Source organism: Asterias amurensis, chromosome 12, assembly GCF_032118995.1.
Source record: "Asterias amurensis chromosome 12, ASM3211899v1".
Lineage (NCBI taxonomy): Eukaryota > Metazoa > Echinodermata > Asteroidea > Forcipulatida > Asteriidae > Asterias > Asterias amurensis.
This window is the reverse complement of record NC_092659.1, coordinates 17,381,993-17,406,947: the sequence shown is the minus strand read 5'-3', so window position 1 is coordinate 17,406,947 and position 24,955 is coordinate 17,381,993. Positions and strand designations below refer to the sequence as shown.

The following is a 24,955-nucleotide window of genomic DNA, read 5'->3' as shown; positions in this document are numbered from 1 at the left end:
CACGGTTTTCATTTTACGTCGCGAACTAACACAGTCGGCCATTTATGGGAGTCAAAGTTTTGACTCCCATAAATGGCCGACCGTGTTTGTTGACGAGATAAAACGAAAACCACGCAATTTCGAGGCATATTTGTGTAGATCATTGTATTCTACTTTTACAACATCTTTCTAACTATATCGATTTTATAACAAACGGTTACAGGTACTTTTCAAAGACCAACTGGACCGATCTAAGGCAACGTGTTCCTTTAAGCACAAAAGGTAGCTAAGCACAAACGAATTGCGTGACTGAATTGGGTTTCCAGCAGTTGTTTTTGGGGCCTGCAGTTCTCAATCCTCCACTATCCTCCAATCTGTGGTCACTGAACCCCAACATGTGATCTTGGTTTTAAAGATTGGAATGCCTTTGAAGTAATGTAGTTTTTAAGAAAGGGACAATTTTTTTCACACCAAAGAGGTGTCTGAAAGCACACAATTGTATGGAACTGTGTTTTCTCTTTCATTACTTTCTTGGAATGAGCAATCAAGCCAAAATTTTCACAGTTTTGTTATTTTTATGTTTATGTTGGGATACACCAAGTGAGGATTATGGTCTGTGACTGTACTCTGCCTTTAAATATTTACAGTTCCTTATTCAATTTTTTTAAGGTAGACATTACCTACCTTTGCATATTTTAACGAGTAGTAAATTTGTGCCTTTAATTTTTTAGCGGTAGAGTTTAATTCGATGTAGTTCGTACTTTTATTAATGATGAAATTAAGACGTCAATTAGAGAGTAAGGCACTCGAGCGTAATTAATAATTTGATTCGTGTTTTTGAAATAAAATCTTTCATTTCTAATGGAAACAAGTTTGTAGCTGACTTGATTTGTGGTTATTGGAATAAAGCAACTTCACCAGCAAAGCGAACAAAATGTAGCCACGGAGCAGCGTTGATGCACACAGACGTCGCCATAATGATGCTGCTTATGAGATGTGCAGAATGTGTGCTGTGAAGCGCGAATTTGACCATCATTAGCTAGCAGCTGCAACCGAGATTAGATTCGCAATGCAAGGAGTGTTTATCCCCCGTTTTGTTTGGAAACTCCTCAATTATATTGTCTGCAAATCACGTCAACAAAGTTGAAATGTGTACGTCCTATACTTGGGGCAGGGAAACCTCCAACATAAGACATTGGATATGACCCGGTCTTCGGTGCGTACGTTATTAGCAGTGGCTAGTTAAGCTTGAGGCCTGCACTAAATGTCTCGATGACAAAATTTAAGGTGAAAAACATTATCATTATGATTTTGTCATTAATAATCGAGTGTCACGGCTCAAATTGCATAATGAAGTATGACTCTTAAGCAATTATCTCCTGCGTCAACATTTTGAGTTTCTTTTTCTTCTTCCTGACTAGTTCAGCCTTCATAATTGAAGATAGTCGCACTGCCAGACACAACGGGGCAAACCCCTTCTATTTGCGATAAGTGTGTACTGGGGTCTTTTACGTGCGTTGATAGTTGTTACAACAACAAATGGGACCTACAGTTTTACGTCCCATCCGAAAGACGAAGCAGTGGTTAAGTGTCTTGCTTAAGGACACAAGTGTCATGACTCCCGAACCCACACTCCCTTGAACAGGTCGGTGCTTGAGTTCGCTGGCGGCTTTCTTAACAGCTTTGTGCAAGTAATATACATTACTTGCCACTGGAATTCCGGTTATATTTTGCTGACCAAATAAGTTTGTTAAGCAAGTTTTTCTGCTAAAAGTTTTATGAAAATGGGCACAGTCCTGCACTTGTGCCATGGCGTTTCAGCTTTAAGAGTCCAATAGCAAACAGCAAAGGAGCGATATGTAAATTTACGCCTCTATGATGAAAAAAGGTGTCGGGTTTGCGCGATTGTGTGATTTCAATTTGTTTGATGTGTAATGGTGTATGATGATTGCCACTAAAACAAAAGCCCATGTGCCTTCACATGATTAGTTAACAATACTTTCCTTTTGAAGCCCAATTGGCAAGAGTGGCTTTTAGCCATGTTTGTGGTGAACTTAAATTTAACAAATATTAAACAAGATTTTTGGGGGCTGAACAAAGAATTGGCTAGAGTGGGATTCGAACCAATGACCTTCGGAAACGTGCCGGCGCTCTACCAACTGAGCTATCTAGGCCCTATGTTGGCGGTGTCCCTATTTTGTCAGTATCCTTGTTCGGGGGTGCCAGTCAGAAGCCATACAACCGTTAACTGCCATGTAGCCAGGGATCACACCCAAATTACAATACAACCTGGGAAGCTGCAGCCAGGGGACCACCTTAAGGGGATGCGACTTTCTTGTTTCAGATATCAATATAAACCACAAGGGAAACTGACTGGGTAAATTTTGCAATGATTTTGGGGGTTGAACAAAGAATTGACTCGAGTGGGATTCGAACCAACGCCCTCTTAAATTTTAAAAATAATCCATCAAAAACTTATGAAGTAAAAAATTCAGGTCGACCAAATTAAATCTTTGAAACAATGACATGTACATACATTTATTTATAAGCATTATAAAGAAAAACCAAAAACTAATTTCAAGATTAATGAAATGATTTGAAACCATCAGTGGAAAAAAAATTTAAAAATACAAGAAAACACAAATATTTATTTTGGACATAACGTACAAGCTATACAATGGAAGGATAAGCAAGTAAGGTACATTTAAGATGGAATAAAATGATATTACACAATTAAGCTACTTTTGTTAGCAACTGTCAGTAAATTTCATTCAAGTTAATCCTTGTTAGTTTTAGAGTTTGCTGAAATTTTCCAACAATGAAAGAAAATCTACAAATTTTTACATTTGTCTTACTTTTTGTTATTATTTATGGTTAAAATTGTTTCCAAAACATATAATTCATTAATAAATGGAAATGAGTTTCAGCATGTTTCCACATTTTTCACAAAGACTTAAATTGTGTACAGAGAACTAAATAAATTAACCTTTAAACAAAATCTACGTAAAATGCTGCTCATGTTTTTTTTAAATTTACCACGATGGTCTGGTTTTCCCACAGCACATACTATTTGTTGTGACTGCGACAAGATCCATTGCCCCTCTTTTAAATAGTATTCCAAAAATTCCCCCAAAGAACAAGAATAGTACCAGTTTCCCAAAAATGATTCACCATCACTCTATGTCAGGAAAGGTTAATCCAAAAATGGGCCAAAAGAAACCCAAACAAAACAATTTTAAGCAAAGAAAATTCAAAGAAAAGTTTGCATATTTATCAAGCAGGATTTTTATTTCATTTCCACATGACTCAGTTATTTGTTTTCATAGAGCTGCTTAACAAGTTCCTGCAAAGCAAATAGTAGTACAAAATACCAGCCACAGATAGTTCATGTGACATGGTATTTTGACTGGTACCCTTATCATGTTTAGCATGTTAAGCTGCACATCTGGCTACATTTTGCCTTACGTGTATATAATTGAACCCTCGTACTTATAAATAGGTGTTAGTTTTTAAAGAAACACTGACAATTTATATGCAAATTTACACGCAAAATATTAATGATGTGGAAGTGCTTATTTTCACACACTCTGGTTGTCGTGGCCATACTATCCACAGCTATCCATGTGATGTTAACATCCATGTGTGATGTTAACATCCATGTATATCACATTGAATCATGTGTGAATTTGTACATTCACATCCATCAATGTGGCACGAACAAAGAACAAAATGAAAACAATGCACATCTTTGTCTCATGCTAATTTCTTATAGCCTCAATAACCAATAGACCCTTGCCTAACGCTGATCGCTGCTGGTACGTGCTCGTTTTTACGCACCAAAGCAGCTACATGTACTGTACATGTGTGTCATCCAATGAGCTACCTCTGGACTAAGTGAAGCCCACCTAGTTCAAACTTCCTGCGAATGCGCAAAGCGAACTTTGACGTCGCATGGCTGTTTCGCTGGAGTTGAACACAACTCAACTGTTGTGAATCATTCGTTGCGAATTTGTGACGTCAAAATTTGACGCGTAGTTGCATTCTCAGAAAGTATAAACCGGGCTTGAGGGCACAATTTGAGAGAGTGACACCAGGCAAGGGGTCTACTAAAAACAAAAAACTCCCCCAATTACAGAAACTTCTTGGCCAAAATGATGTGTTAACATTAGTATTGAGAATACCAACAACAAAAAGTTGTGCGAATATATAATGTAACTAACTTAATATTTTCTTATTAATACTGTTACACAGAGAAAATATCATACAAACATAATAATATGTATTATTTAAAGTGCAGTATACACACACAGTACATTACTACCTACATGTACGGGAGTATTTGTTCTTTGAAACTTGCTCAGCTATAAGTCAAGTCATTTCACTAGTCCAAAACATGTTTTCACTTTCAAGAAATAGGGATGCTTTTCAATACTTAGTCTTGAAATCAAGTCGGTAATTGTTATCCGCGACACTCATCCTCGCTCCGAATATGTGTGTGAGTCAGAGAGCTGCCACGCGCTGCCTACGACCGTTGCATGAATGTATAACCGCACTGTGACTGTTGCATGATCGGCAGAATATGTGTTTGTAACAAATAGGCAGCGCATAACGACTTGACGACAAGTCTATTCAATATTGAGCATGCAGCCAGTTTGCCTGGATAGAATTATGAGTGGTTTAGCATTTTACTTTTAGAACTGGCATTTGGCCAGCGGACCACTGTTAAAGGAGAACGATGTAGTGTGGACTGAAAACCAAACACACGGTGTATATCACTCGATCATTTATTAACCCTCCTACCCTTACTCTCAGTAACATTTTATTTACTTTTGGGCGCTCCTCTTAATCCAATAAATGTGATGCAACAAATTGATTTTGAAAAGCGATCGGCAGCTTCCGAAACTTTTAACCTTGTTAAATGATTAATTTCACCAAAACACACCAAAAACATACACCTTTACTTTTAAATTGCATTTTTTTTTTAAACAAATTAAATGAAAATTTCCTGTAAAAAACATGGGTTTTCTTTATGAAGTGCATGAAATTAATTGTCAAAGAGATTAAGGACAGAGAATTTATGCAAATAAATTCTGTGTATTAGTTTTAATTGTCTATAATTCTCAAGAAAACAACCAAGTTCGCTGAGATAAATAAGAGATGTTCTACATTCTAAAACCAATGCCCATGTGACTGCTATTTCATGTTTACCTTTTTAATATATATACAAGCTTCTAACATGTACACACTAACACAAGACCCACCTACTGTAACCCTTGATAGCATTGGATTATTTTTTAATCTATACATACAACAGCTACAAAATCCCTTTTTTTTTTTTTTTTTTTGCTAGAAAAGTGCAAGAGAATAATGATATTCACATGCTGGTTAACAGTGGAAATTAGTTTGGAATTCTTCTTGGAACTAAATCATTAAGTATACGCGGAAAGGTCAGCACACAGAGTATCGCTTTTTAAGGTAGGGTCATCGGTTTTTTTCTTTTGACAAAACGCTGGCCAAATTTTAAAGAAGGGTACAATTAAAGTAACATGTGAAAGTTTCAGTTGAATACGGTGTCTACTTAATGGGAGAAAAAGGGTCACTGTTTATTTTTAGTCAAATCTATCCATGTTTAGCGAGGTGACAGCCGGTTCCGAATATAAGCAGACACCATAAAAATTTGAATCTGCAACAGTTGCGGCGATCTATGTCAAAACAAATTTTTATGTTTCTATTCAGAAGGGTTACTTCTGACGAAATTATGTTGCGGGATTTTTACAATTAACACCAATCTTTAGAAGCTTTCGGATAAAAATTACACCAATTTTTGGGGGTTATTAACTAAGTATGACCCAACCTTCAAAAGATGAAAGCTTTTTATATTTATATCCAACTCAAAGTAATTTCACATACACAGTTTAGTTTTAAAAAGTTCACCCAAAATTTCTGCACTAGAGCAAACCCCAAATTTGTACAGGTTTTATGAAATTTCTTCTTCCATTCAAAAACACAGTCAGTGTTAATTCTCTTCGGAAGCGTCAAAACAAAAATTACGAAGCTCTTCAAAATCCCTCCAATTTATTAATTTACACTTTGATTACTTTTTTAAACTGTGCCCAAAAAAGCGTCATCAAAGCACGGTTATAATACAGCGACTTGGTATAAAGCATTTACAACAAAGGATTGCAAAAGGAGAAACATTACAGCAGATTATTTGCAAGAGAGACTCACAGATCACATTTTTTTTGAGGGGGGAAATACCCCCAGTTCAGCCAACTACATGAATGGGTTTGTCGAGCGCTGTTGTTGTTGTTGTTGTTGTTGTTGTTGTTGCTGCTGCTGACCGCCAAAGCCGTCCGTCTGTCCCTATTGAGTAAAACAAATACAAAAATATAATCAAATGAATGTATGACGCCATGTTTTGATTTGCTTTGTATTTCTCGACAGATGTGTTTGATGACACACATCTGAGATGATAATAATACTTCGAGATTTCTGGGTGGTGAACAGTTTTTCATCAGCTGTCTAAGACTGTGTTTTGTTTGGAAATATGTTGCCATATTAATAAATCTTAATTTAAAGGAAATAGGAAGTGCCAAACATGGCTCTTGAAAAGGGGAATGTCATTTTCCTTCAGTAAGGCACACTTCTAGGAGGAAAATGTATGAAAGTTTTGTACCGGAACTTGGCGAAGGGCACCACTGCATTTGGTTTTTGAGTCGGTGTGTAAATGTAACTTCAATTGACTATTTTGTTTGTGATGGGTACTATTATACATTTTTAACAATCCTGTGTTTAAAATCCGAGCTTCTAAGACTTCGTGGGGGCATGTAAAATATCAGAGGAGCTTGATGGGCTACTTTACTATAACGCTACAGCGCAACGCCTGAAGGTGTTTCAAACTTACCATGAATGGATTGGATTGCTGTTGTGGCCATCCTCCTTGTGTGGGGGCACCGAACCCAGTTGCCCCCGTTGTATTCTGTGCCTGTCCCATGCCGCCAGGTGCTCCATAACCAGCTCCCGGATGCGCCATACCCATGGGCTGCTGCATCATGTTCATTCCCTGCTGGGGTGTCGCCCCGAAACCCGCCTGCATGCCACCTCCAAAACCACCGCCGTACCCCGGTGTACCTCCAAGTCCCATTTGGGCGCCCGCTCCGCCCCCGAATCCGGGCTTTACGGCTCCTCCCACCGGAGCTCCTCCCTGTGCCATGAAACCTCCTTGTTGCTGCATCCCAAACCCACCCGCTTGTGGCATCGCCGGCGTACCCGGTACCCCTGTACCCATCTGTCCTGATGCCACGCCTCCATGCATGGGTGCCACACCACCCTGCATGGGTGCCACGCCCCCGTAGCCTCCTTGGGTGGGAAAGCCCCCGGGTTGGGCTTGCATTTGGTAGGCACCCCCATTCATCATGCCCCCTGGTGCCGGGGTAGCCCCTGTGCTGCTACTGAAAGCCCCGAAACCGCTACTGTGGGGCGGTTGTTGAAGGTCACCGAATCCACTCCCTTGAGGAACTACTTGGTGGGCGCCGAAGGCTCCCATATTGCCTGTGTTGACTGGCTGTGCAGTTGTTTGTCCAAACATTGACGATGCTGTTGACTGGCCACCGAATGGATTAGCTCCTGTAAACAACAACAAATTGAGTAATAACCAATAGTGTCCAGTGCTTGTAAGGAAAGTACACTTCAACATTGCTGTTATAGACTCAGGAACTGCTCCCAAGTGGCCGAGTATGAATTTAAACTTACCCGATGGCATTCCGCTTGACATGAGGCCTACTCCGCTACTGGTTGGCGGCTGCTTGATGTTTGTGTTGCTCCCTGGTCCCCAATCGATGCCTCCCCCACTTAGGACATTAGCTCCTCCCCCTGCTCCGGCCTTACTCGCTCCTCCACCACTCCAATCCACCACACCACTGGATGATGAGCCTCCAGTCCAGTCGACGCTATTCCCGGTCGAGACGGACGGGACTTCTGTCCCCAGCGTGTTGAACGCAGCGTATTTGTCACCGGATGAGCTGATTGGTTGACTGGCGGTGGAAGCTGGGGTGGATATGCTGAGGTTGAAAAGGGACTGCGCCGTTTGACCCACACTGGCTGCAGGAACTGGTGTAGGAGCTGCGCCAAACGACGCAAAGTTGCCAGCAGCGGGCTGAGATGGTGCCGTCGTGCCAAACGCATTGAAGCTTGCGTTGTTTGGTTGGGAGGGGGCCGAGCTGAATGCATTGAAACTGCCGCTCACTGCTGCCGGGGCAACTGCTTGGGGAGTGGCGGTGGCGAAAGTGGCGCCGGAACCAGACTGAGGTGGATTTGAGCCGAATGCGTTGAAATTGTTTGAAGAACCGAATGGATCAAATGTAGCGGGTTGACTAGCTGTTAAGATAAAAAATGGAATAAAATTGGTATGAAGGTCCGCTTATCTTTGAATATAAAAACCAATTATTGTTATTATTATTATTATGAAAAGAAGTGACTGTGTTGGGTTTGGATGGAGTATGAGGTCTCAGTGTTGATGAAGGATCACCAAGAATCTTAATTATGAGCTTACCTTGTGTGGGTGGCTGACTTGAAAATGCCTGGCCAAAATTTGCGAAGCCTCCGGGAGCTGAAATGTTAAAAAGTAAGAGTTACTGTAAAACTAAAATCAAAGTTCAAATGCAGCATCTGTATTTAATTTTGCTCATCACTTTTTATTCTATTGTCTTTTTTGGCGCCTTTTTATTTTTCAATGAGCTTTTCAATTGGTCTGGTTGATATTTATATGGAACAATTCTCCGAGGTAAATTTTTCGTTGGATTTCCGTTGGACTGTATTTTGATGAGACACATGGTTGTAGTAAGCATTTTGTGCTTAACAACGTTGGGCTTTAAGCAGCTCTATGAAATTGGGCCTAGGTCTCTAAGAGAAGTGCGATTGAAGCGACTCGTATAAAAATAAAATAATGGGTTCTATATACCTCCAGCTTGGGCTGACGCCTGTGGCTGGCTGAACGGGTCCCCGCCCAGGTCCCCTAAGAGGTCCATGGCTGAGCGACCGGACTCAGCGCTGGGTACTGAAGTAGGTGGTTTGTACTGGGCCTGAAGGGCGGGACCGGCCACAGCGCCCGGCATCGGGATCGAGATGGCACTCTTCACTGCTGGCTTGGAGGTAACGGGCGACGATGACGAAGAGGATGATGTCTGTTGATGAAGAAAGTGTTAACAAGAATCTGGTAACCAGCCAAAAGTCTGTTAAAGTTTACACTGTTTTGACTGGTGCCCCACTCATGTTTTGCTTAGTGTAGGAATTTCCCAAGCAGTATTTTTTGCTTAAAGGCAATGGACACTATTGGTAGTTACTACAAAATAGTTGTTGCATTAAAACTTGCATGGTAATAAACAATGGAGAGCTGTTGATAGTATGAAATATGGTGAGGAACGGCTCCCTCTGAAGTAACATAGATTTCGAGAAACATAGTTTTTAGTTCAAGAGTTCACTAAAAACCCATCTGCTGAGCATGCGACTTCCAAACATGTCTCCTGCCAGTTGTTCCACTTCATCTTGTGAACTCTTGTATAATATTATGTAGTTTAAGGATTGTTTATGTTCTTTAAATTAGTTTCACGCCTGTGTACAGCACATTGGGGTCTTGCCGTAGATGGAATGTGCTTTACAAAATGATATATTAATACTACTATTTAGAGTTCTTACTGGTTTAGGGGAGTCATTTCTTGCCACCTGTTTGAGTGGTTTAACCTCCGGTGTACTGTTGCTACTACTATTGTTGAGTTTCACCTGACTAGGTGGGATGTACCATCGTTTTCTCTCGTATTTCTGGACCATGTAATCCCGGACTTTCTGCTCGTCTTTGGATTCCAGTGAGGAGGTTCTGGAATTCTCAAGGCCGAGCCACGATTGTCTGCACAACTATATTAATAGATACCAAAATTAGTGATACATTTATTTTGGTTTTATTCAGACAAAGATGTGTGTAAGCAATGTATTCTTTCCCGATTCTGTAAAAAATATCACAGGCATATCACTCCCGCTCAATCAATCAATCAATCAATCAATAAAGCATTTATTTCCACATTCACATCACATGGAAGCATCATCCTAAAAGCCGAGGCTTGTGGCAGATGTGCCCGTTACAAGATTACAGAACAAAACAGGAAAACAGCAGGTTGGATTCAATTTTTCAGTTTCAGGGTCGAAAGGGCAAGGGCACCGTCCCGAGGCATTTTCTCCTTGTTAAAGGGCACCCTATGAGGAAACAGTAAATTTCAACTGATAGCATTTCAAGGGCACCAAGGCAATGGCCAGGGGGCACGGCGGCATTGACCCTTTATTGCCTTCGTGAAGTATCAGGCCTGCAACTTTCCAATCTCTTTGACTTTTAAAGTCACTGTCAACAAGACATCATTTTTTTTTTTTAACAATCACCTCATTCCCGTGGTTTTCCAAGAACTCAATTTCTTGAGATGTGAACGTCGTCATGGAGATAGACTTCACACGGTGGGGAGGATTTAATCCGCGTCTGTTGGAGGAAAAAATATACTTGTCACTAAAACTTTGAAAAGCTTTCAATTTTTTTATGAACTTTGTTGTTATAAATACAAACTATTAGGCCCAGATGCAACTTTTCTACCCAAGGCCACAGCTCTATCACAGGTGCTGACATGTGACAAGAAACTGACAATGCAATCAATTGTCATTCATTGCCATTTCATTTCTTCAAGTCTGGTACACTCAACTACAATACATACAAGTCTTCATTTTCCTTGAAATTAGCGCTCACAATATACCAACACAAATACTCCATGAAATTTCCACTATAGTTAACACGTACTATTATCAATGATAATATACCAGTAACAGCCAACTTTGTAACTACATTTTTTACTTAAAAAAAATTTAACAAAAATAAATCAGCAGTTTTTCAGAAATCAGAAAATCTCATATGTTTGAATTTTGCCATAAATATAGGTATGCCTACTCTATTATTGCAAAGTAATGTTTTACAATGCAGAAGAAAGTGTGGGCTCTACAATACAATGGTTTTATAATGTTGCAACTTGCAGGCAGTGCCAGTATAGTAATGTATCGGTGCTGTTTATTTTTTATAAATCTGTCAGTTTCTGATTGAAATAACGTTACGTACACAGCATTTTATACCTAAAACCACGGGGGATAAGTAGTACTGGAGCATGCCTAAATAATTCATCATTAGCCCACTTTGATCGGCCTCTGTGGGTTTGGTTATAATTCAATTATTCCATTGGTACAAAATGATGACTAACAACACAAAATTACATGCATGAAATACGTGTAGAAAAAAACGTGTGGCCCAACCCTCCCCGAACCGGCATCAAAAATCGCCCTGACTTACAATATTCCGCTGCATCGAGTACACACGAAGGAGCCCACTGTCATGTTGACATATGTGGGACCCCTCTGCTCGCAGTCGAAGCATTTCTTGTTGTCTGGTTTGGACCCAAGCTCCCGAAGAAGTTTCAAATGTTTATCGTCCTGCTTCCGCTTGGCAGCCATGTTGGATGGGGCTGTGGCGTGAAATGACCTGGACGTTGGTGGCGCTATACCTTATTAATGTGTGTGTGAACAAAATGAGGGGGCGGGCCTAAACATTTTTTTGTAGACCACCTAGTTGTGCTGTTCAAACAATCGATGAGTCAACTATTAAACAAAAGCGCCGGTGGGTTCAAAGGCACGATGAAAAAGAAGATAAAACAATAGTTACCCGGCAAATGACAGTTAAGAGAGGGGGCGGGTGGGCGTTGAAATTCTATTCTTGAAGCGATCACATTATGGAAAGTTTCCATGTATTGTCTCTAAAAGACAAGTGGACACTGTTGATGGACTATAAAAGAATTTTCTCAGCATTAATAAAGGCAGTGGACACCATTGGTAGTTACACACAACAAAATTTTTAGCATAAAAAACTGAGCTGGTTATACACATAAATGGAGAGCTGTTAATAATATAAAACATTGTGAGAAACAGCTCCCTCTGAAGAGAAAGAAGTAATTGTCTACGGATATGATTTGATTTCGAGACCTAGGATATAGAATTTTGAGGTCTCGAAATCTAGCATCTGAAAGCACACGACTTGGTGTAACCATATGTGTAACAAGGGTGTTTTTTCTTTCATTGTTATCTCGCAACTTCGTCGGCTGACAGTTATTAAGTTTAGAAATAATCCTCTTAACGGAAGTACACAACACAGGTCTCTTGTGGCATGGATCGACCATGCCCGTGTGGCCAATGGCATGGTTCATGCAAGCTGGCTAGTGTCGGGTAGTGTTCTGGCGCGGGGTGCAAACGTAAAACCTATTTATAACCATTCCTCCATGTTATAACTGACCACCGGTGTGGACGAACTCGAGATGAACTTTACCCCAGTGTTTTGGTCTGAAAATAATATTCCAGGCCAGTGGGTAATGAACCTGCCCATGTCAACTGGTACACCAAGTACAACAGTTACTGAAATCGTTGGTAAGTGAACTATGTATCATGCCGTCAATATTGTCAATTTCACGGCGGTCTTTTGGGGCCGGACTGACCAATGCTCCGTGGACGTGCTCCGTGGACGTATTGTGCATCGTTGTGGGTCCATCGTTGTGCACGGCTTGTACTCATAAACTTTGTGATGATAACAGGTCCTTGCCATCCTAAATAGTTTCTTATTTCGATTAAACGAACACGTTGCCTTGGATCGGTCGAGTTGGTCTTTGAAAAGCGTTTTGTAACCGTTTGTTATAAAATGCATAATGGTTAGAAAGATGTTGTAAAAGTAGAATACAATGATCTACACAAGTATGCCTCGAAATTGCGTGGTTTTCTTTTTACCTCGTTCAATAACACGGTCGGCCATTTATGGGAGTCAAAATTTTGACTCCCATAAATGGCCGACAGTAGTTCGCGACGTAAAAAGAAAACCGTGAAATTTTGAGTGATACTTGTGTGGATCATTATATTCTACTTTTAAAACATCTTTCTAACCATATGCATTTCATAACAAACGGTTTCAAAAGCTTTTTGTAGTCCAACTCGTCCGATCCAAGGCAACGTGTTCCTTTAAGACGAACAAAAAACACCCATTTGAAAGCACACGACGACAGTGGATTTTTTTTTTAGCACAACAAAAATTAATGTGCGGACCGAAGTATGGTCAGACCATGGAGCCATGGTCAGATCATAGAGGGAGGTGGTCAGTCGTAGCATAGAGGAAGGACAGGTCGTAGTTCTTCATTATGGTCATAATGTCAACATTATTTACATGTATAGCAAGAAAGTGTCCATAGTGTATAAGTATCAGTCTTAGACGAAGGAAGGAAAAACTAGCACTAAACAAACCCTCAACTTCCATTGTGCTGTGTTTTCATTTTACGTGTACACGACAATACACCCCGCATCATCGCTGCATCCAGCTGCTCTGACCCAGCCTATTTGTTGCAACTTCTTTTATGGATTCTTATGCAACTTTCACTTCATCCACGTACAGTATTAATATCTTTGTTAAATTTTCAGTCAATCATGTTTACAAATTGTATGATTTAGGCGTACAGAATCGTAATTATTTTTCACTTCTGTTTCAAAGTTTTCACTTGCGTGAGAATGAAACTGGCATAGAGAGACTTTCTTATGGTGTTTGTATTGCACGGTCCATGCATAATCCGCCTATTGTTGGAGTCCACTTCTGATGTAACCCCATCGATCTCAATGAATAATATATGCGCCATGAAGGAAGGAGGCCAAAGAAGGGGGTGCACCCTTCTTTTTGTCTTTCGTGTATAGTTGTGATAACGCAACCCTCCTCCCTCACGCAACCCTCCTCCGACGGCGAAACGGGAGGAGGGTTACGTTACTATAGGGGGCACTTCCTGGGAGTCAGATTAAATTTCGAGGATCATGCATCAATAATTTTTGAAGAGCCTTGCAACTTAAAAGCAGCAGACACTATGTAATTGCTCAAAAAGGGATGAGTATAAAAAAAACTTACTTGGTAACGAGTATAATGGAGCCTGTTGAGAACATGGTAAGCAATAGGTAAAGAACGGCTTGCCTAACGTAGTTTTGAGAAAGGGGTAATTTTCTCACAAAAGTCAGCAGGTAGCACACACACTTATAATAAATCAGATTTGATCAGAATATTCGAACTATTCCAGTGGTCTTTATATCCCAAGTAAGCTTCTATTGTCATCATTATAAAATCAAATTTTCCTTCCTCCATGGAGTGATGCAATCATGGAGGTGTCACGGTGTGTAATTGCACTGCAGTGAACTTCGGGATAGCTTGCTTCGCTGAAACAAAACCCCAAGTAGTATTTTCTTTTGGAAGTTTACAAGTTCTTTGCCTACCTCCCCCCCCCCCGTCTCACTTTGCACCCAAGGCCCCTCCCCCACCACACAAGAACATTATTAAAGGACGCCCTCTGCCGTTTGAAAGATTTCTGATTGTCTAGTGTCTTGTATCAATTACAATCCGATACGAAGTTTAGTCTTGTGTTACCTGACTATTCCAATATGCAAAGTGTACAGTGTTTACATCTTGCATTTTGTACGGGCTGAGGCTGAGGACACTTTTGCTGCTGAAAGTTGGAGGGTGTTTCAAAATGTATAGACCTTTCTTTTGTTGATAAACAAACCGCCTTGGTTGGCATGGTCGGCCGAATGTTAGTAAACACTAAATCGTAAAAACAAATGTTTCAACAAAATTCAACATTTTCTGCAAACTTTCAATTAAATAAAATACCTCTCATAATTAGTTGTTTTGTTTTTGAACAAAATTAACAAATTTTGTAACATTGTTATAAAAAATAGCGATCTTTTCTTGATTTGCACTTATGGCTTTCCATAGTTTTCCAATCTGGGTTGGCAAAAACTCGGGCTGTGACGTTGCAAAAGAAAGGTCTATAAACAACGCAAGGGTCTTTCGCTGGTGCAGAAGGTTTACGTCATCCGCGAGACCGAACAGGGACAAAGCTCTCGGCGTCTCGCCAGAGAACTTGGAGTTGGCAAAACACAAATCTGTAACATTCTCAAACGAAAGACCGAGTACCTCGCCATTTTCAACAGTGATGGACCGGAGGCTAGGTGCCGTAAAGTCCGCAAAACGGGTAACGAGGGACTTAATAAGTTAATGCATGCATGGTACCAAAAGGCCAAGAGTATGAAAGCGCCAATTTCTGGCCCCATCATCAAGTCAAAAGCGCTTGATTACGCCGGGAAGCTTGGACTTGAGATGTTCACGGCTTCCAACGGTTGGCTGGATTCATTCCGGAAGCACCACAATATCTTAGCTGGAGTTCAGAGCAGCGTGGAGGATTCGTCGACTTTAAACGATGTCACGATCGAAGAATGGGAGAGTCTTTTGCTTTGCATCTGTCAAGGATATCAGCCCGCCGATTTCTGGACCTTGGATGAGACGAGTTTTTACTTTAAGGCGCTTCCTGCGGAGTGTGTTTCGCTGGGAGCGGAACAGTGTGAAGAAGGGCAACGGGCTGAGGAGAGACTTACTTTGGGAATGTGCTGCAGTATGACTGGAGAAAAGGTAATTCACTGAATACTCCGTAAATACTGGAAGTTTTTGACTTTCATTTTGTCATAAATTTATAATAATAATAACAGTTTTTGAGTTTTAATGAATATTTTTGTTGGGCAATATCCACTATAAAACCATGCTCTTTTCGAGAGCACTTTAGATACTATAGGTGCCCTCCAAAAAGGTAGACAGAAAAGGAGACCCAGTAGAGGACGTACGTCATGGACTTTGGTCGTGTGAATAAAACATTGTATGATAATTCATGTTTGATGTCGGGTCAGATGTCAAATCGAAATCGAGGCAACCCTAACCTTAACCCGAACCCTAACCCCCGACATCAAACATGAATTATGCATACAATGTTTTATTCACACGACCAAAGTCCATGACGTACTGGGTCCTCTACTGGGTCTCCTTTTCCGTCTAACCTCCCAAAAGTGCATTAAAAAGAAAAAATAGTATTAAAAGAGAAAGGTGAAACGGGCCAGAAAGAAGAGGTAGCCCTCAGCCTCAGTTGAGTAAGATGAAGGGAATAAAGAAAAGACTACTGACTATTAGGCTTAGTGTTTAGGTTCAGCTATGATGTAATCTATATTCCATTATAAAAATATACTTAATATTTTTCTGGATGTTTGATTTTGAAACTTATTTTAGGAAAAGCTTCTTCTCATCGGTCATCCTGGCAAATCAAATCATCCCTTTAAGGCCCTGAGGCCGAACGAGCTTCCCCTGAAGTGGTGCTCCAACAAACGAGCGTGGATGACCGCACAGACCTTTGAGGAACAGTTGAGGGACTTGGACCAATCAATGCAGAGTCAGACGAGAAAGATTATCCTCTTTCTTGGTGACACCACGTGTCATCCAAACATCCCACTCAGCAACGTCAAGTTACAATACTTCCCTCCAAGTGTGTTGTCGAAATTACAGCCGCTAGGACGAGGGATATTCAGAGAGGTGAAGGCCCACTATCGCAACATTCTCCTGGAATATGTTCTCAGTATGAAGCGGGGCATGGTGACCTATCAACAAATTGCGAGACGAATAACACCCCTGGATGCTATGTATTGGATTGAGAAGGCGTGGAACAAGACAAGTGCAGGTGTTATCAATCAATGTTTTGCCGCAAGTGGTTTCAAAAACCTTGGGTAAGAAACATAGTGTATTGATTTTCTTTTCAGAGAAGATTTTTATTTCAGAGAAGTATTTTTTCCCCATGATTCTCCCTGACACTTTTTAATGATCGGCTGGCCAAATAATGGTATTTTAAAGACAAGTGAAAATCTTTTAAAGTGGTCCATCTTTCTTGTTAAAAGAATACTATGAAATATGGAATAAGTGGACCAGCTTGGGAACTGTGGAAACAACAATCTTGGACAAAGAGTTCATGACAGGCAGGCCTGTTTACTTTGTTTTGAAAGGGCTAGGGCACAAAGACATTTTCTCTTTGGTAGCAATCAAGGCCTAGGGCGTGCTTGAGGAAATTGTAAGTTTCTATTATTTTGAGCATTTAAAGGCACCAAGGCAATGACCAGGGGCAGGAATTTGCTTGGCCTGATTTTCAATGATTATTTTTCTTCTTTATTTACAGCATCATGGAGATCAAAGAAACAGGCTCGGCAACAGAAAATAACGACCAAGTAGGGGAGACATTGTTAACACATTTCAGGTCAGGGCAGTCGGGAGATTGTCTGGAGTGGAAAGACTTTGTGTCCTTCGACGATGATGTCGCCACGTATGACCAAGCAGTTGGAGATTCGGAGCCACGGCTTGTAGAGGATTGTGTCAGCCCGGCAACTCGGAAATTGATTCCAGATGCGGTGCATGAAGAGTGCCAACCAGACGCAGCCCAGTTACTGTTTTCTCTCAATCAGAGTCGGGCGTATGCCTTACGGAACGGCGACGCCCATATGATGGGGCTCGTCATGGACCTTCGGACCCACCTTAGCCGGGTGGCGTGTCGGAGTCACTCTCTGACGGACCCAGATATTCTTAGCGAGTTTCTCACAAGGCGAGACAGCGAACATTCAAAGGATTTTCAGGACATCTAAACTGAGACCTTGGATCATGTTGGATTTTTATTGACTTCTGACCGTTTTGACCAGTTACTTGTATAGAACCAAATGGATGGGGAAAAAATGTTTTCAGTTTGAGACATTTGAATAATTCTTTGCACAATGTACTTCTTAGAGGTAAACATATGGAATGTTCCACTCAACTCGGCTCCACCTCTTTGAAAAGAATATTTTCATCTTTCAACTCTAGAAAATATTCGCAACATGCACTCATAAACATTCTTTACTACATTACTTTTTATTGTCAACTGTTGGCATAAAAATAAATGGATGATTTGTTACTATTCTAATATCAATCCAGAAGTTTCATTTGTCAGTGCTTTTTGAAGTTCCAGCTCTCTCTGGTTGCTTGAAGATTCCTGTGGATTGAACATAAAAGATTTGTATGCAAGTCGCCAAACACACAGGGCCACTTCAAGGTGTTGGCTACAATTTTTGATCCAGGAGCGGTTTCCTGCCACCTACTTCTGGACGGAAATGGCGTCACCCCTCTACGGTATCATCATCACCCATCAGATGCCTGGCTGACAGAGCCAAAAGCACTACCTACCCAACTTTTTAAAGGCAATCATGGTTAAGAGTCTTGCTTCAGGACACAAGTGTGACAATTGTTGAATTAATTTTCAAGCACTTCTTCTCGAATTGTTTCTTCATAGATGTAGGTTCGACAAATAGGGGATCAATCATAGAAGAAATCAACTTCATTGACGATGCGGATGCTTCAGACTGTGAGTGGGAGAAAGAAGATTCCGATGCCACTGTCACATCAACCGATGACGACGACAATTTGGTACCAGCGAGACGGGTAAGACTGAATAATAAAACTAGTTTTTATAAAGTTTTTTTTTCCAGGTAGGGTTAAGGTAAGGGTTAGTTTAGTGTCTGAAATTTTGTGGCCAAATTGGGAAATTCTTTGATGAAGGTTTTCCCTTATGATTATTCACATAGTGTCGAGTATCCCACTATTTCCATAAACAGCTGATGGAAATGGTAAAGCCTGGTTAAAAATTCCCAATAATGTGAATGCAATACGAATTTCGACGTCAGAAATTCGCAACAAATAATTCACAACAGTTGACTTGTGCTCAACTCCTGCGAAACCTTCACTGCGAAAACAGCCCTGTTTCACCAAAATGCGTTCGCATTAGCAAGAAGGATGAGCCGGGTACAAATCTCCCGCCACCTAGCATCACAGAAAACAAATCTTCAACTGTCTCCCGTCAACACTGGATGTTATTTTAAGATGATCTACTCATTTTATTCAATCCAATACAGGAGAGGAAACCCAGGAGTGCAAAATCATCAAAGAAGCAGTATCAAGAAGTATTATCTGAATCCGAATCGGAGAAGTCTGCCGAACACCAATCATCCGATGATGATTGGGAGCCAGAGGAACAGGTAGGCCCTAAAGCTCCTAAGATTTGTCTCCCCGTCAGCTGAACAATTTTACTCTTTAGGTGGAACCAATTTGATTTTTAATCTTAAAGGTACTGGACACTATTGGTAATTGCATAAAATAATCTCTAACATAAAAAGTTACTTGGTAACGAGCAACAGAGAGCTGTTGATAGTATAAAACATTGTGAGAAACGGCTCCCTTTGAAGTAACATATTTTTTGAGAGGTTATTTCACACTTTATACATAAGTATGAAAAGACTTCAGACCTTTGTGCAACAAGGGTGTTTTTTCTTTCATTATTCTCTTGCAACTTCACTGCCAATTGAATCAAAATGTTCACAGATTTGGGATACATCGAGTGAGAGCACTGGTCTTTGACAAGTACCAAGCGTGTCCAGTGCCTTTAACACTGTGTGTAACTTAATTGTAAATTTCTACTGGAACATTTCAAGGGCACCAGGGCAATGTCCAAGGGGCATGGAGGCAAGCGACTTCGTTTGGCTCATTTGTCAGCCCTGTAGCAGGCCTAAAGAGGAATATCAGTCCTTAACTTCAGCTCCCCTGAATTGCATTCATCTTGCATGAGTGGCTTTTAGTCTTGTTTGGGGCAAACTTGCATGAAAATACTAAATATACTAATTAATGTCTTGATGTCATTCATTATGTTTCTGCAGCGGACGGTTACTCATAAGAACAGCTTCAAGGTTTCAGACGAAATGGATTGTCAGAGAGCAGAAAGCGGTGTCCAATCTGATGAATCTGAAAGGAATGAAACACAAATGGATACAACCGAGGAACCAGACTTAAGTGCAGCATTCGATGAGTCACCAAAGAAGAAAAAGGTTTGGCCTAAAAAGTACAACAAAGGGCCCTTCGTCTGCGGCTACTGTGACAAACAATTCCGTGGGTTGCTGGACCTGACGCGGCATGTGAGAACTCACACCAACGAGAAACCGCTGGCATGTGAGCACTGCGGACGAGGATTCAGCTGCAAACTCTCCTTAAGACTCCACAGAAGGACTCATTCATCGGCAAGACCTTTCCCATGTACAAAGTGTGACATGAAATTTGCCAACAAGTCTTATTTGAAGACCCATATGGCCAAACACTCCGACGCAAAACCACTTGTCTGTAAAGTCTGCGGATTTCGTGTAAAGTATGCGACATCTCTACGAAACCACCTCAGAACACACAGAACAGAGAGGGACTTTGCTTGTGAAGTTTGCGGGAAGACATTTAAGACTCAGGTGATATGTCGCATGCACCAGCTACGTCATGCAGACCCTGAGAGTCGGGTCAACCACATTCCAAAAGAAGGGGTTCGTAGACGGAGAATTAAGCGCAGACCACTCACAAAAGAAGAGAAGGCAAATATTCCAACAATGGCAGAGATACTTTCAGCTCACCGAAAAAAAACTGCAGCAGCTTCAGAACCAACCATGCCAGTCGGAAATCTACCACTCTTGCAAAATAGTTCACAACAGGTGTCAAATCGACCTCTAGGAGTTGCGGCTGTGTTTTCTACAGTTGGATCATTACCAAACGATCAGTTATACCCGAATCAGATATCAATACCACAGCGTGGGCCTATTCATGCGAATGCCCAAAGAGGGCCAGGATATGCAGGCAGTTTACTGACTAGGTTCAGCCATGTAGTTGGCAATAATCCTGAACATCGATCAATGACACCGTCATGGCAAGGGATGCATCCACAGATGCAATTTCCAACCAACTGGAATAGACCTCTAATACAGCAGCCATTTCAAGGCGGCATGTATTACGGTGTGCCTGTATCAGTCTTGCCTTATGGCAATTGCTTTACACCAATAGGCAATGCAATGGCTGTGGCACAGCATTCTGGCCAACACATGCCACCAACATACCAGATGCAGTTCACACGATCAGCTGTGCCAGTTGCATCTAATATTGCGGTGCCAGTGGCACCTTATCCAGTGCCGATTGCTCCAGGACCATTAGCTCCAGGACCACTACCAATTAACACTGCATCGGCGGAAACAAGACAGGCCATTGTTCAAACACCAAATGCGAATTATCCCATGGTGACCCCTGAAATAGGACCAGGGTATGCCAGCAGCTTACTTACCAGATTCAGCCATGCAGTTGGCGGAAATCCACCACACCCGCCAACGACACCTTTATGTCAAGGGATGTCTCCTGTACCTCAAGGAACGAGAGAGGACATAGTTCAAGCACCTGACACATCAGTTTTGCCAAATTCGTTACATCCACAGATGCAATATCCAAACAACCGATTGAGTGGGTCTCCATCAATTGCACAACCAGTGTCGTCATGTGCTGTCCTACCGGTTGTATCACAGACTGCTTCAGTAGCTCCTTTGGGGAGCACTCGACAAGAAAGTTCCATGGCTATATGCTCTCGCCCGGTTAATGAGACGTCAAAGTTGACACCAACCACTGCAGTCACTTTGGCAACAACCTCACCACATGCCATACAAATGACATCCTTAATGACAGGGCCACCATCAGTTGTAAAGACAGTAGCGTCAAGTGCAACACTAACATTGGCAACAATCTCACCGATAGCCACACAAATGAAATCCTTAATGACAGGGCCACCGTCATTAAAGACGGATCGCTCGTCAATTGCAACACCAGCCGGACAACTGACAAACACTCGGACTCCAACAACATCTTCAGGGAACAAGAATGTCTATCTAAATACCGCACATAAAGAAAACGCCCAACCAAGTACATCCGCCAGCAAGGTCCTAGTTTCATGTACTTCATCAACTTTACCTGTGGCTACAACCTCACCAGATGCAACACCAAAGACAATCTTAATGACAGGGCTACCTTCATCTGTAAATACAGTGTTGTCAAGTGCAACACCACCTGGGCAGCTGGCAAACACTAATCAGACTCTAACTTTATCTGCAGACAACACCAGTGTGCCCTTCATTACCTTACACACGGAAAACGCTGTACAAACTTCACCTTTCACCAACCTAACTTCATCAAACTTACCTAGTCCAACGAGCACAAATTCATTACAAGTGACAGCAGGCTCAGAAGTGCAAACAACAACGGTCAACCCTGAAGCAACTGTGTCTAAATTGGAATCAGATGTTAACAGGAATACATTAACAGTGTCTTCATTGAATGACAGCTCATTAATGTCATCACTGAAACTGTTGGAATCGGTATGTGATGCTGTCGAATCCGAGCTGCAAAAAGATATGGATGTTTCCATGTCAGGCTCAACCGAAGAGACACAAGCCTTCCCTGCCAGGAGTACTACAATGACGCCACCGTTAGCCATTCAGTCTAACCATTGTCCGGCAATGTCCCATCACAAGATGTCAAAAACACTATATGTCCATGGCTCGGTAACACCAACATCACGAACTTCAGGGGTGATTTCACCGCTAAGGTTTTTGAACGAGTCCATAATAGATAAGTCTCCGATATCATCAATAGCGGAGATTGTTGCACCATTTGTATTGAAGTCAAGATCAGTATCATCACGAGACAGTCCTTGTGTGACGTCACCGCCATTATCCAAAATAGGAAAGGCACATTCAGGTATGACTTCCTCGCCAAAAATAAGGTCATCTACCTGTACTTTAACATCACGTGACAGTTCTCATCCGACGTCACCGCCAACAATATCCCAAATAGGGAAGGCACCTTTAGGCATGACATGCTCATCACAAACAAGAGCATCTACCTGTGAGTTAACATCACACCCTGCAGCAACCAAAAACAACACGAGTTTAGAGACACATCACATTAGGCCAGTCGGTTCAGCTTCTACGGCAACAAGGCAACTGCCCTCCCCATCATCACGCAATACAAAAGATGCAATTGCTGGTGTTTCGTCCACTGTTGTGACCACTTCCCCATCTACCTTTTCGACAACTACTATACCCAATGCTTCAAATTTAACTCCATCGATGGTGAATGGCAGCTCAGCTGCATCGTCATCGATGGGTACCCTTGCCAAAGGTCACCATCATGCTTCTTCATCCAGGCCACCTAGTGTCTCTCCCCAGGCAGCAAACGCTGGACCAACAAACGATACGGTTCTAGTCTTGCTGTCCTCGGGAAATGTGAAATCGTTGAGCAGCTTCTCCTCCAGCATTTCTTTATCAGCTCCAGCTCAGCCTGACAGAAGACCAGGGAAGGTGAACACCACTTCAGTGACATCGTCCTCATCACCAGCAGGCGACACGCCAAGCACCTCATCTTCAATGTCAGATTCCTCGATGGATACACAAGATGTAACTGCTGGTGTTTCGTCCACTGTTGTGACCACTTCTCCATCTACCTTTTCGGCAACTTCTATATCTTGTGCTTCTTCCGCTGGTTACCAAACGCATAGGCCTACTATAAAAACGAGCATGTCATCCACTGTAATACAAACTGCTTCGCGCGCTTTTGTCTCATCAGCCAACTTAACTTCAACCAATACAATCACTGTTGTAACAACAGCAGTGACACCAGCTGTTACGCCCTCTGTTGTTATGTCCACCGTTTCACCATCCAGTACATGGTCAACTGGACGATGTACTTCAGTTCTTGAAACTGTACCAAGTTATGATGATGCTGTATACTTTACTGTTACTCCATTTATGGTGATAAAAACCCCATTTGGACCCGGATCGGACAACGTTATGAGGCAGGAATTACAAAGTTGAAAACCTTTATAGTTTTTGCCATTATTGGCCCTCGGCTGTATTTTTTGCCAGTATTTGTCTTTAAATCAATCTTCACCAAAAAGAGGCTTATGGTAACATGTACATGCAAGCAATGAAAACTAGTTTCCATGTGGCAAGTTTACTCAGGACCATCGCTAAAACATGTAAATATGAACACGCACATAGTTCACTATCTTCGATCTCCGAAACGTTTCTGTCAGAAACGTCGCCCAGAGTGTGTTTTCCAATTACCAATTAAATGTTTTCTTCCTGTGTGAACAAAATCGATCCGGATTTTCGGAAACATCTCAAAAACACGACCACCTCTTGAAATGAAAAAAAGGGATATACATGTGTATCGTTCCACGACCCAACAAGTTACTTTGATCAACTGGTGGTGCTTTATATGTATAGTGTTTCAAATTTGGATAGCACCGTTTTGCACATAATTTGACTATAAATGAAACTAAATATTTTACAGTATTCATAAATTGTCTGGCTGTGTTTTGTGCTAAATTGTTGTGTTTTATAATCAGCGTTTCGTGCCAATCTACGGCATGGCCTTAATGCTACGTTGCTGGCACGCAGAACTTGGCAAAAGATTCGGAAAGAACAAAACAAAATCGTTTTTTGGCAATGAAAGTCATGCCTGCTGCAATTGTTTAGATCGCAGAAAAATGTCGAGCCGTTGGTGGTTTGTCTCCACAACAAATTTTGTTTCATTTTTAGGAATTGGTCCCATACTTCAAATCGTTTACCTTGCAGGAAAAATACTCTGCGCTTTGAAACGCCCCGTTAGGGTTGTGATGGCGAGATAAGAACCGAGTATATTTGGATGAGAACTACAGGTCTTTGTGCTTTGTTTTTTGACAGGCACATTAAAGGCAATGACCGGGGCATTGAGGCGATTGCCTCCGCAATCTCTAGGGTCAAGTTACGCCATAAACGTTGGGCAAGTGGACTTACGCAGTTGCGTAAAGTTTCGTGAAACGGCTGCCGGAACTATAATGTCAAAATGCATCACTCCACAGGGTTAAGGGGAGGGGAAATTGTAAAGTCATGGATTGCCTATAAAGAAACTAAAATAAATAGGAATGACCAAACACTCGAGTTGGTTTTGTTTACATTGTGTACGCTAAACCGATCATGTACGTATTCACAAATAGCATATATAATGCCAATTCACTGTGTGTTACTGTTGAGTGGGCCTAAGTTTTGATGTGACGGAAGTAGCCTACAGTTTTATGGCCCTTTTTAAAACCATGGCTTCGGCTTTGGATTC

The 24,955-nt window shown here is 41.5% G+C and overlaps 3 protein-coding genes across 3 annotated transcripts; 2 read left to right on the top strand and 1 right to left on the bottom strand.

Annotated features, from left to right (window-relative positions):
- Positions 1-2,489: 2,489 nt before the first annotated feature.
- LOC139945005 (uncharacterized) lies at positions 2,490-11,543 on the bottom strand. The gene is made up of 8 exons (XM_071942233.1): positions 11,351-11,543; positions 10,405-10,498; positions 9,673-9,888; positions 8,939-9,161; positions 8,531-8,587; positions 7,732-8,355; positions 6,884-7,605; positions 2,490-6,342 (listed from the first exon to the last, which is right to left on the bottom strand). Exons 1-8 carry the CDS (start codon positions 11,509-11,511, stop codon positions 6,253-6,255), a joined length of 2,187 nt encoding a protein of 728 aa, XP_071798334.1. The 5' UTR covers positions 11,512-11,543; the 3' UTR covers positions 2,490-6,252.
- A 787-nt stretch (positions 11,544-12,330) lies between these two features.
- On the top strand, positions 12,331-24,820 carry LOC139944983 (uncharacterized). The gene is made up of 4 exons (XM_071942203.1): positions 12,331-12,474; positions 18,252-18,400; positions 18,871-18,993; positions 19,669-24,820. Exons 1-4 carry the CDS (start codon positions 12,366-12,368, stop codon positions 23,671-23,673), a joined length of 4,386 nt encoding a protein of 1,461 aa, XP_071798304.1. The 5' UTR covers positions 12,331-12,365; the 3' UTR covers positions 23,674-24,820.
- Positions 15,007-17,963, top strand: LOC139944984 (tigger transposable element-derived protein 4-like). Its single transcript, XM_071942204.1, has 3 exons — positions 15,007-15,532; positions 16,178-16,668; positions 17,112-17,963. The coding sequence occupies exons 1-3, from the start codon at positions 15,122-15,124 to the stop codon at positions 17,569-17,571; spliced, it is 1,362 nt and encodes a 453-aa protein (XP_071798305.1). The 5' UTR covers positions 15,007-15,121; the 3' UTR covers positions 17,572-17,963.
- Positions 24,821-24,955: the final 135 nt, after the last annotated feature.

Coding starts and splice junctions, on each gene's coding strand:
- LOC139944984 (XM_071942204.1), top strand. CDS start 15,122: ATGCATGCATGGTACCAAAAGGCCAAGAGTATGAAAGCGCCAATTTCT. Junction 15,533..16,177: donor GCAGTATGACTGGAGAAAAG/GTAATTCACTGA, acceptor AACTTATTTTAG/GAAAAGCTTCTTCTCATCGG. Junction 16,669..17,111: donor AGTGGTTTCAAAAACCTTGG/GTAAGAAACATA, acceptor CTTTATTTACAG/CATCATGGAGATCAAAGAAA.
- LOC139945005 (XM_071942233.1), bottom strand. CDS start 11,511: ATGGCTGCCAAGCGGAAGCAGGACGATAAACATTTGAAACTTCTTCGG. Junction 7,606..7,731: donor GTCAAGCGGAATGCCATCGG/GTAAGTTTAAAT, acceptor TGTTGTTTACAG/GAGCTAATCCATTCGGTGGC. Junction 6,343..6,883: donor AGCAATCCAATCCATTCATG/GTAAGTTTGAAA, acceptor TTTACTCAATAG/GGACAGACGGACGGCTTTGG.
- LOC139944983 (XM_071942203.1), top strand. CDS start 12,366: ATGAACTTTACCCCAGTGTTTTGGTCTGAAAATAATATTCCAGGCCAG. Junction 18,401..18,870: donor ATTTGGTACCAGCGAGACGG/GTAAGACTGAAT, acceptor AATCCAATACAG/GAGAGGAAACCCAGGAGTGC. Junction 18,994..19,668: donor ATTGGGAGCCAGAGGAACAG/GTAGGCCCTAAA, acceptor ATGTTTCTGCAG/CGGACGGTTACTCATAAGAA.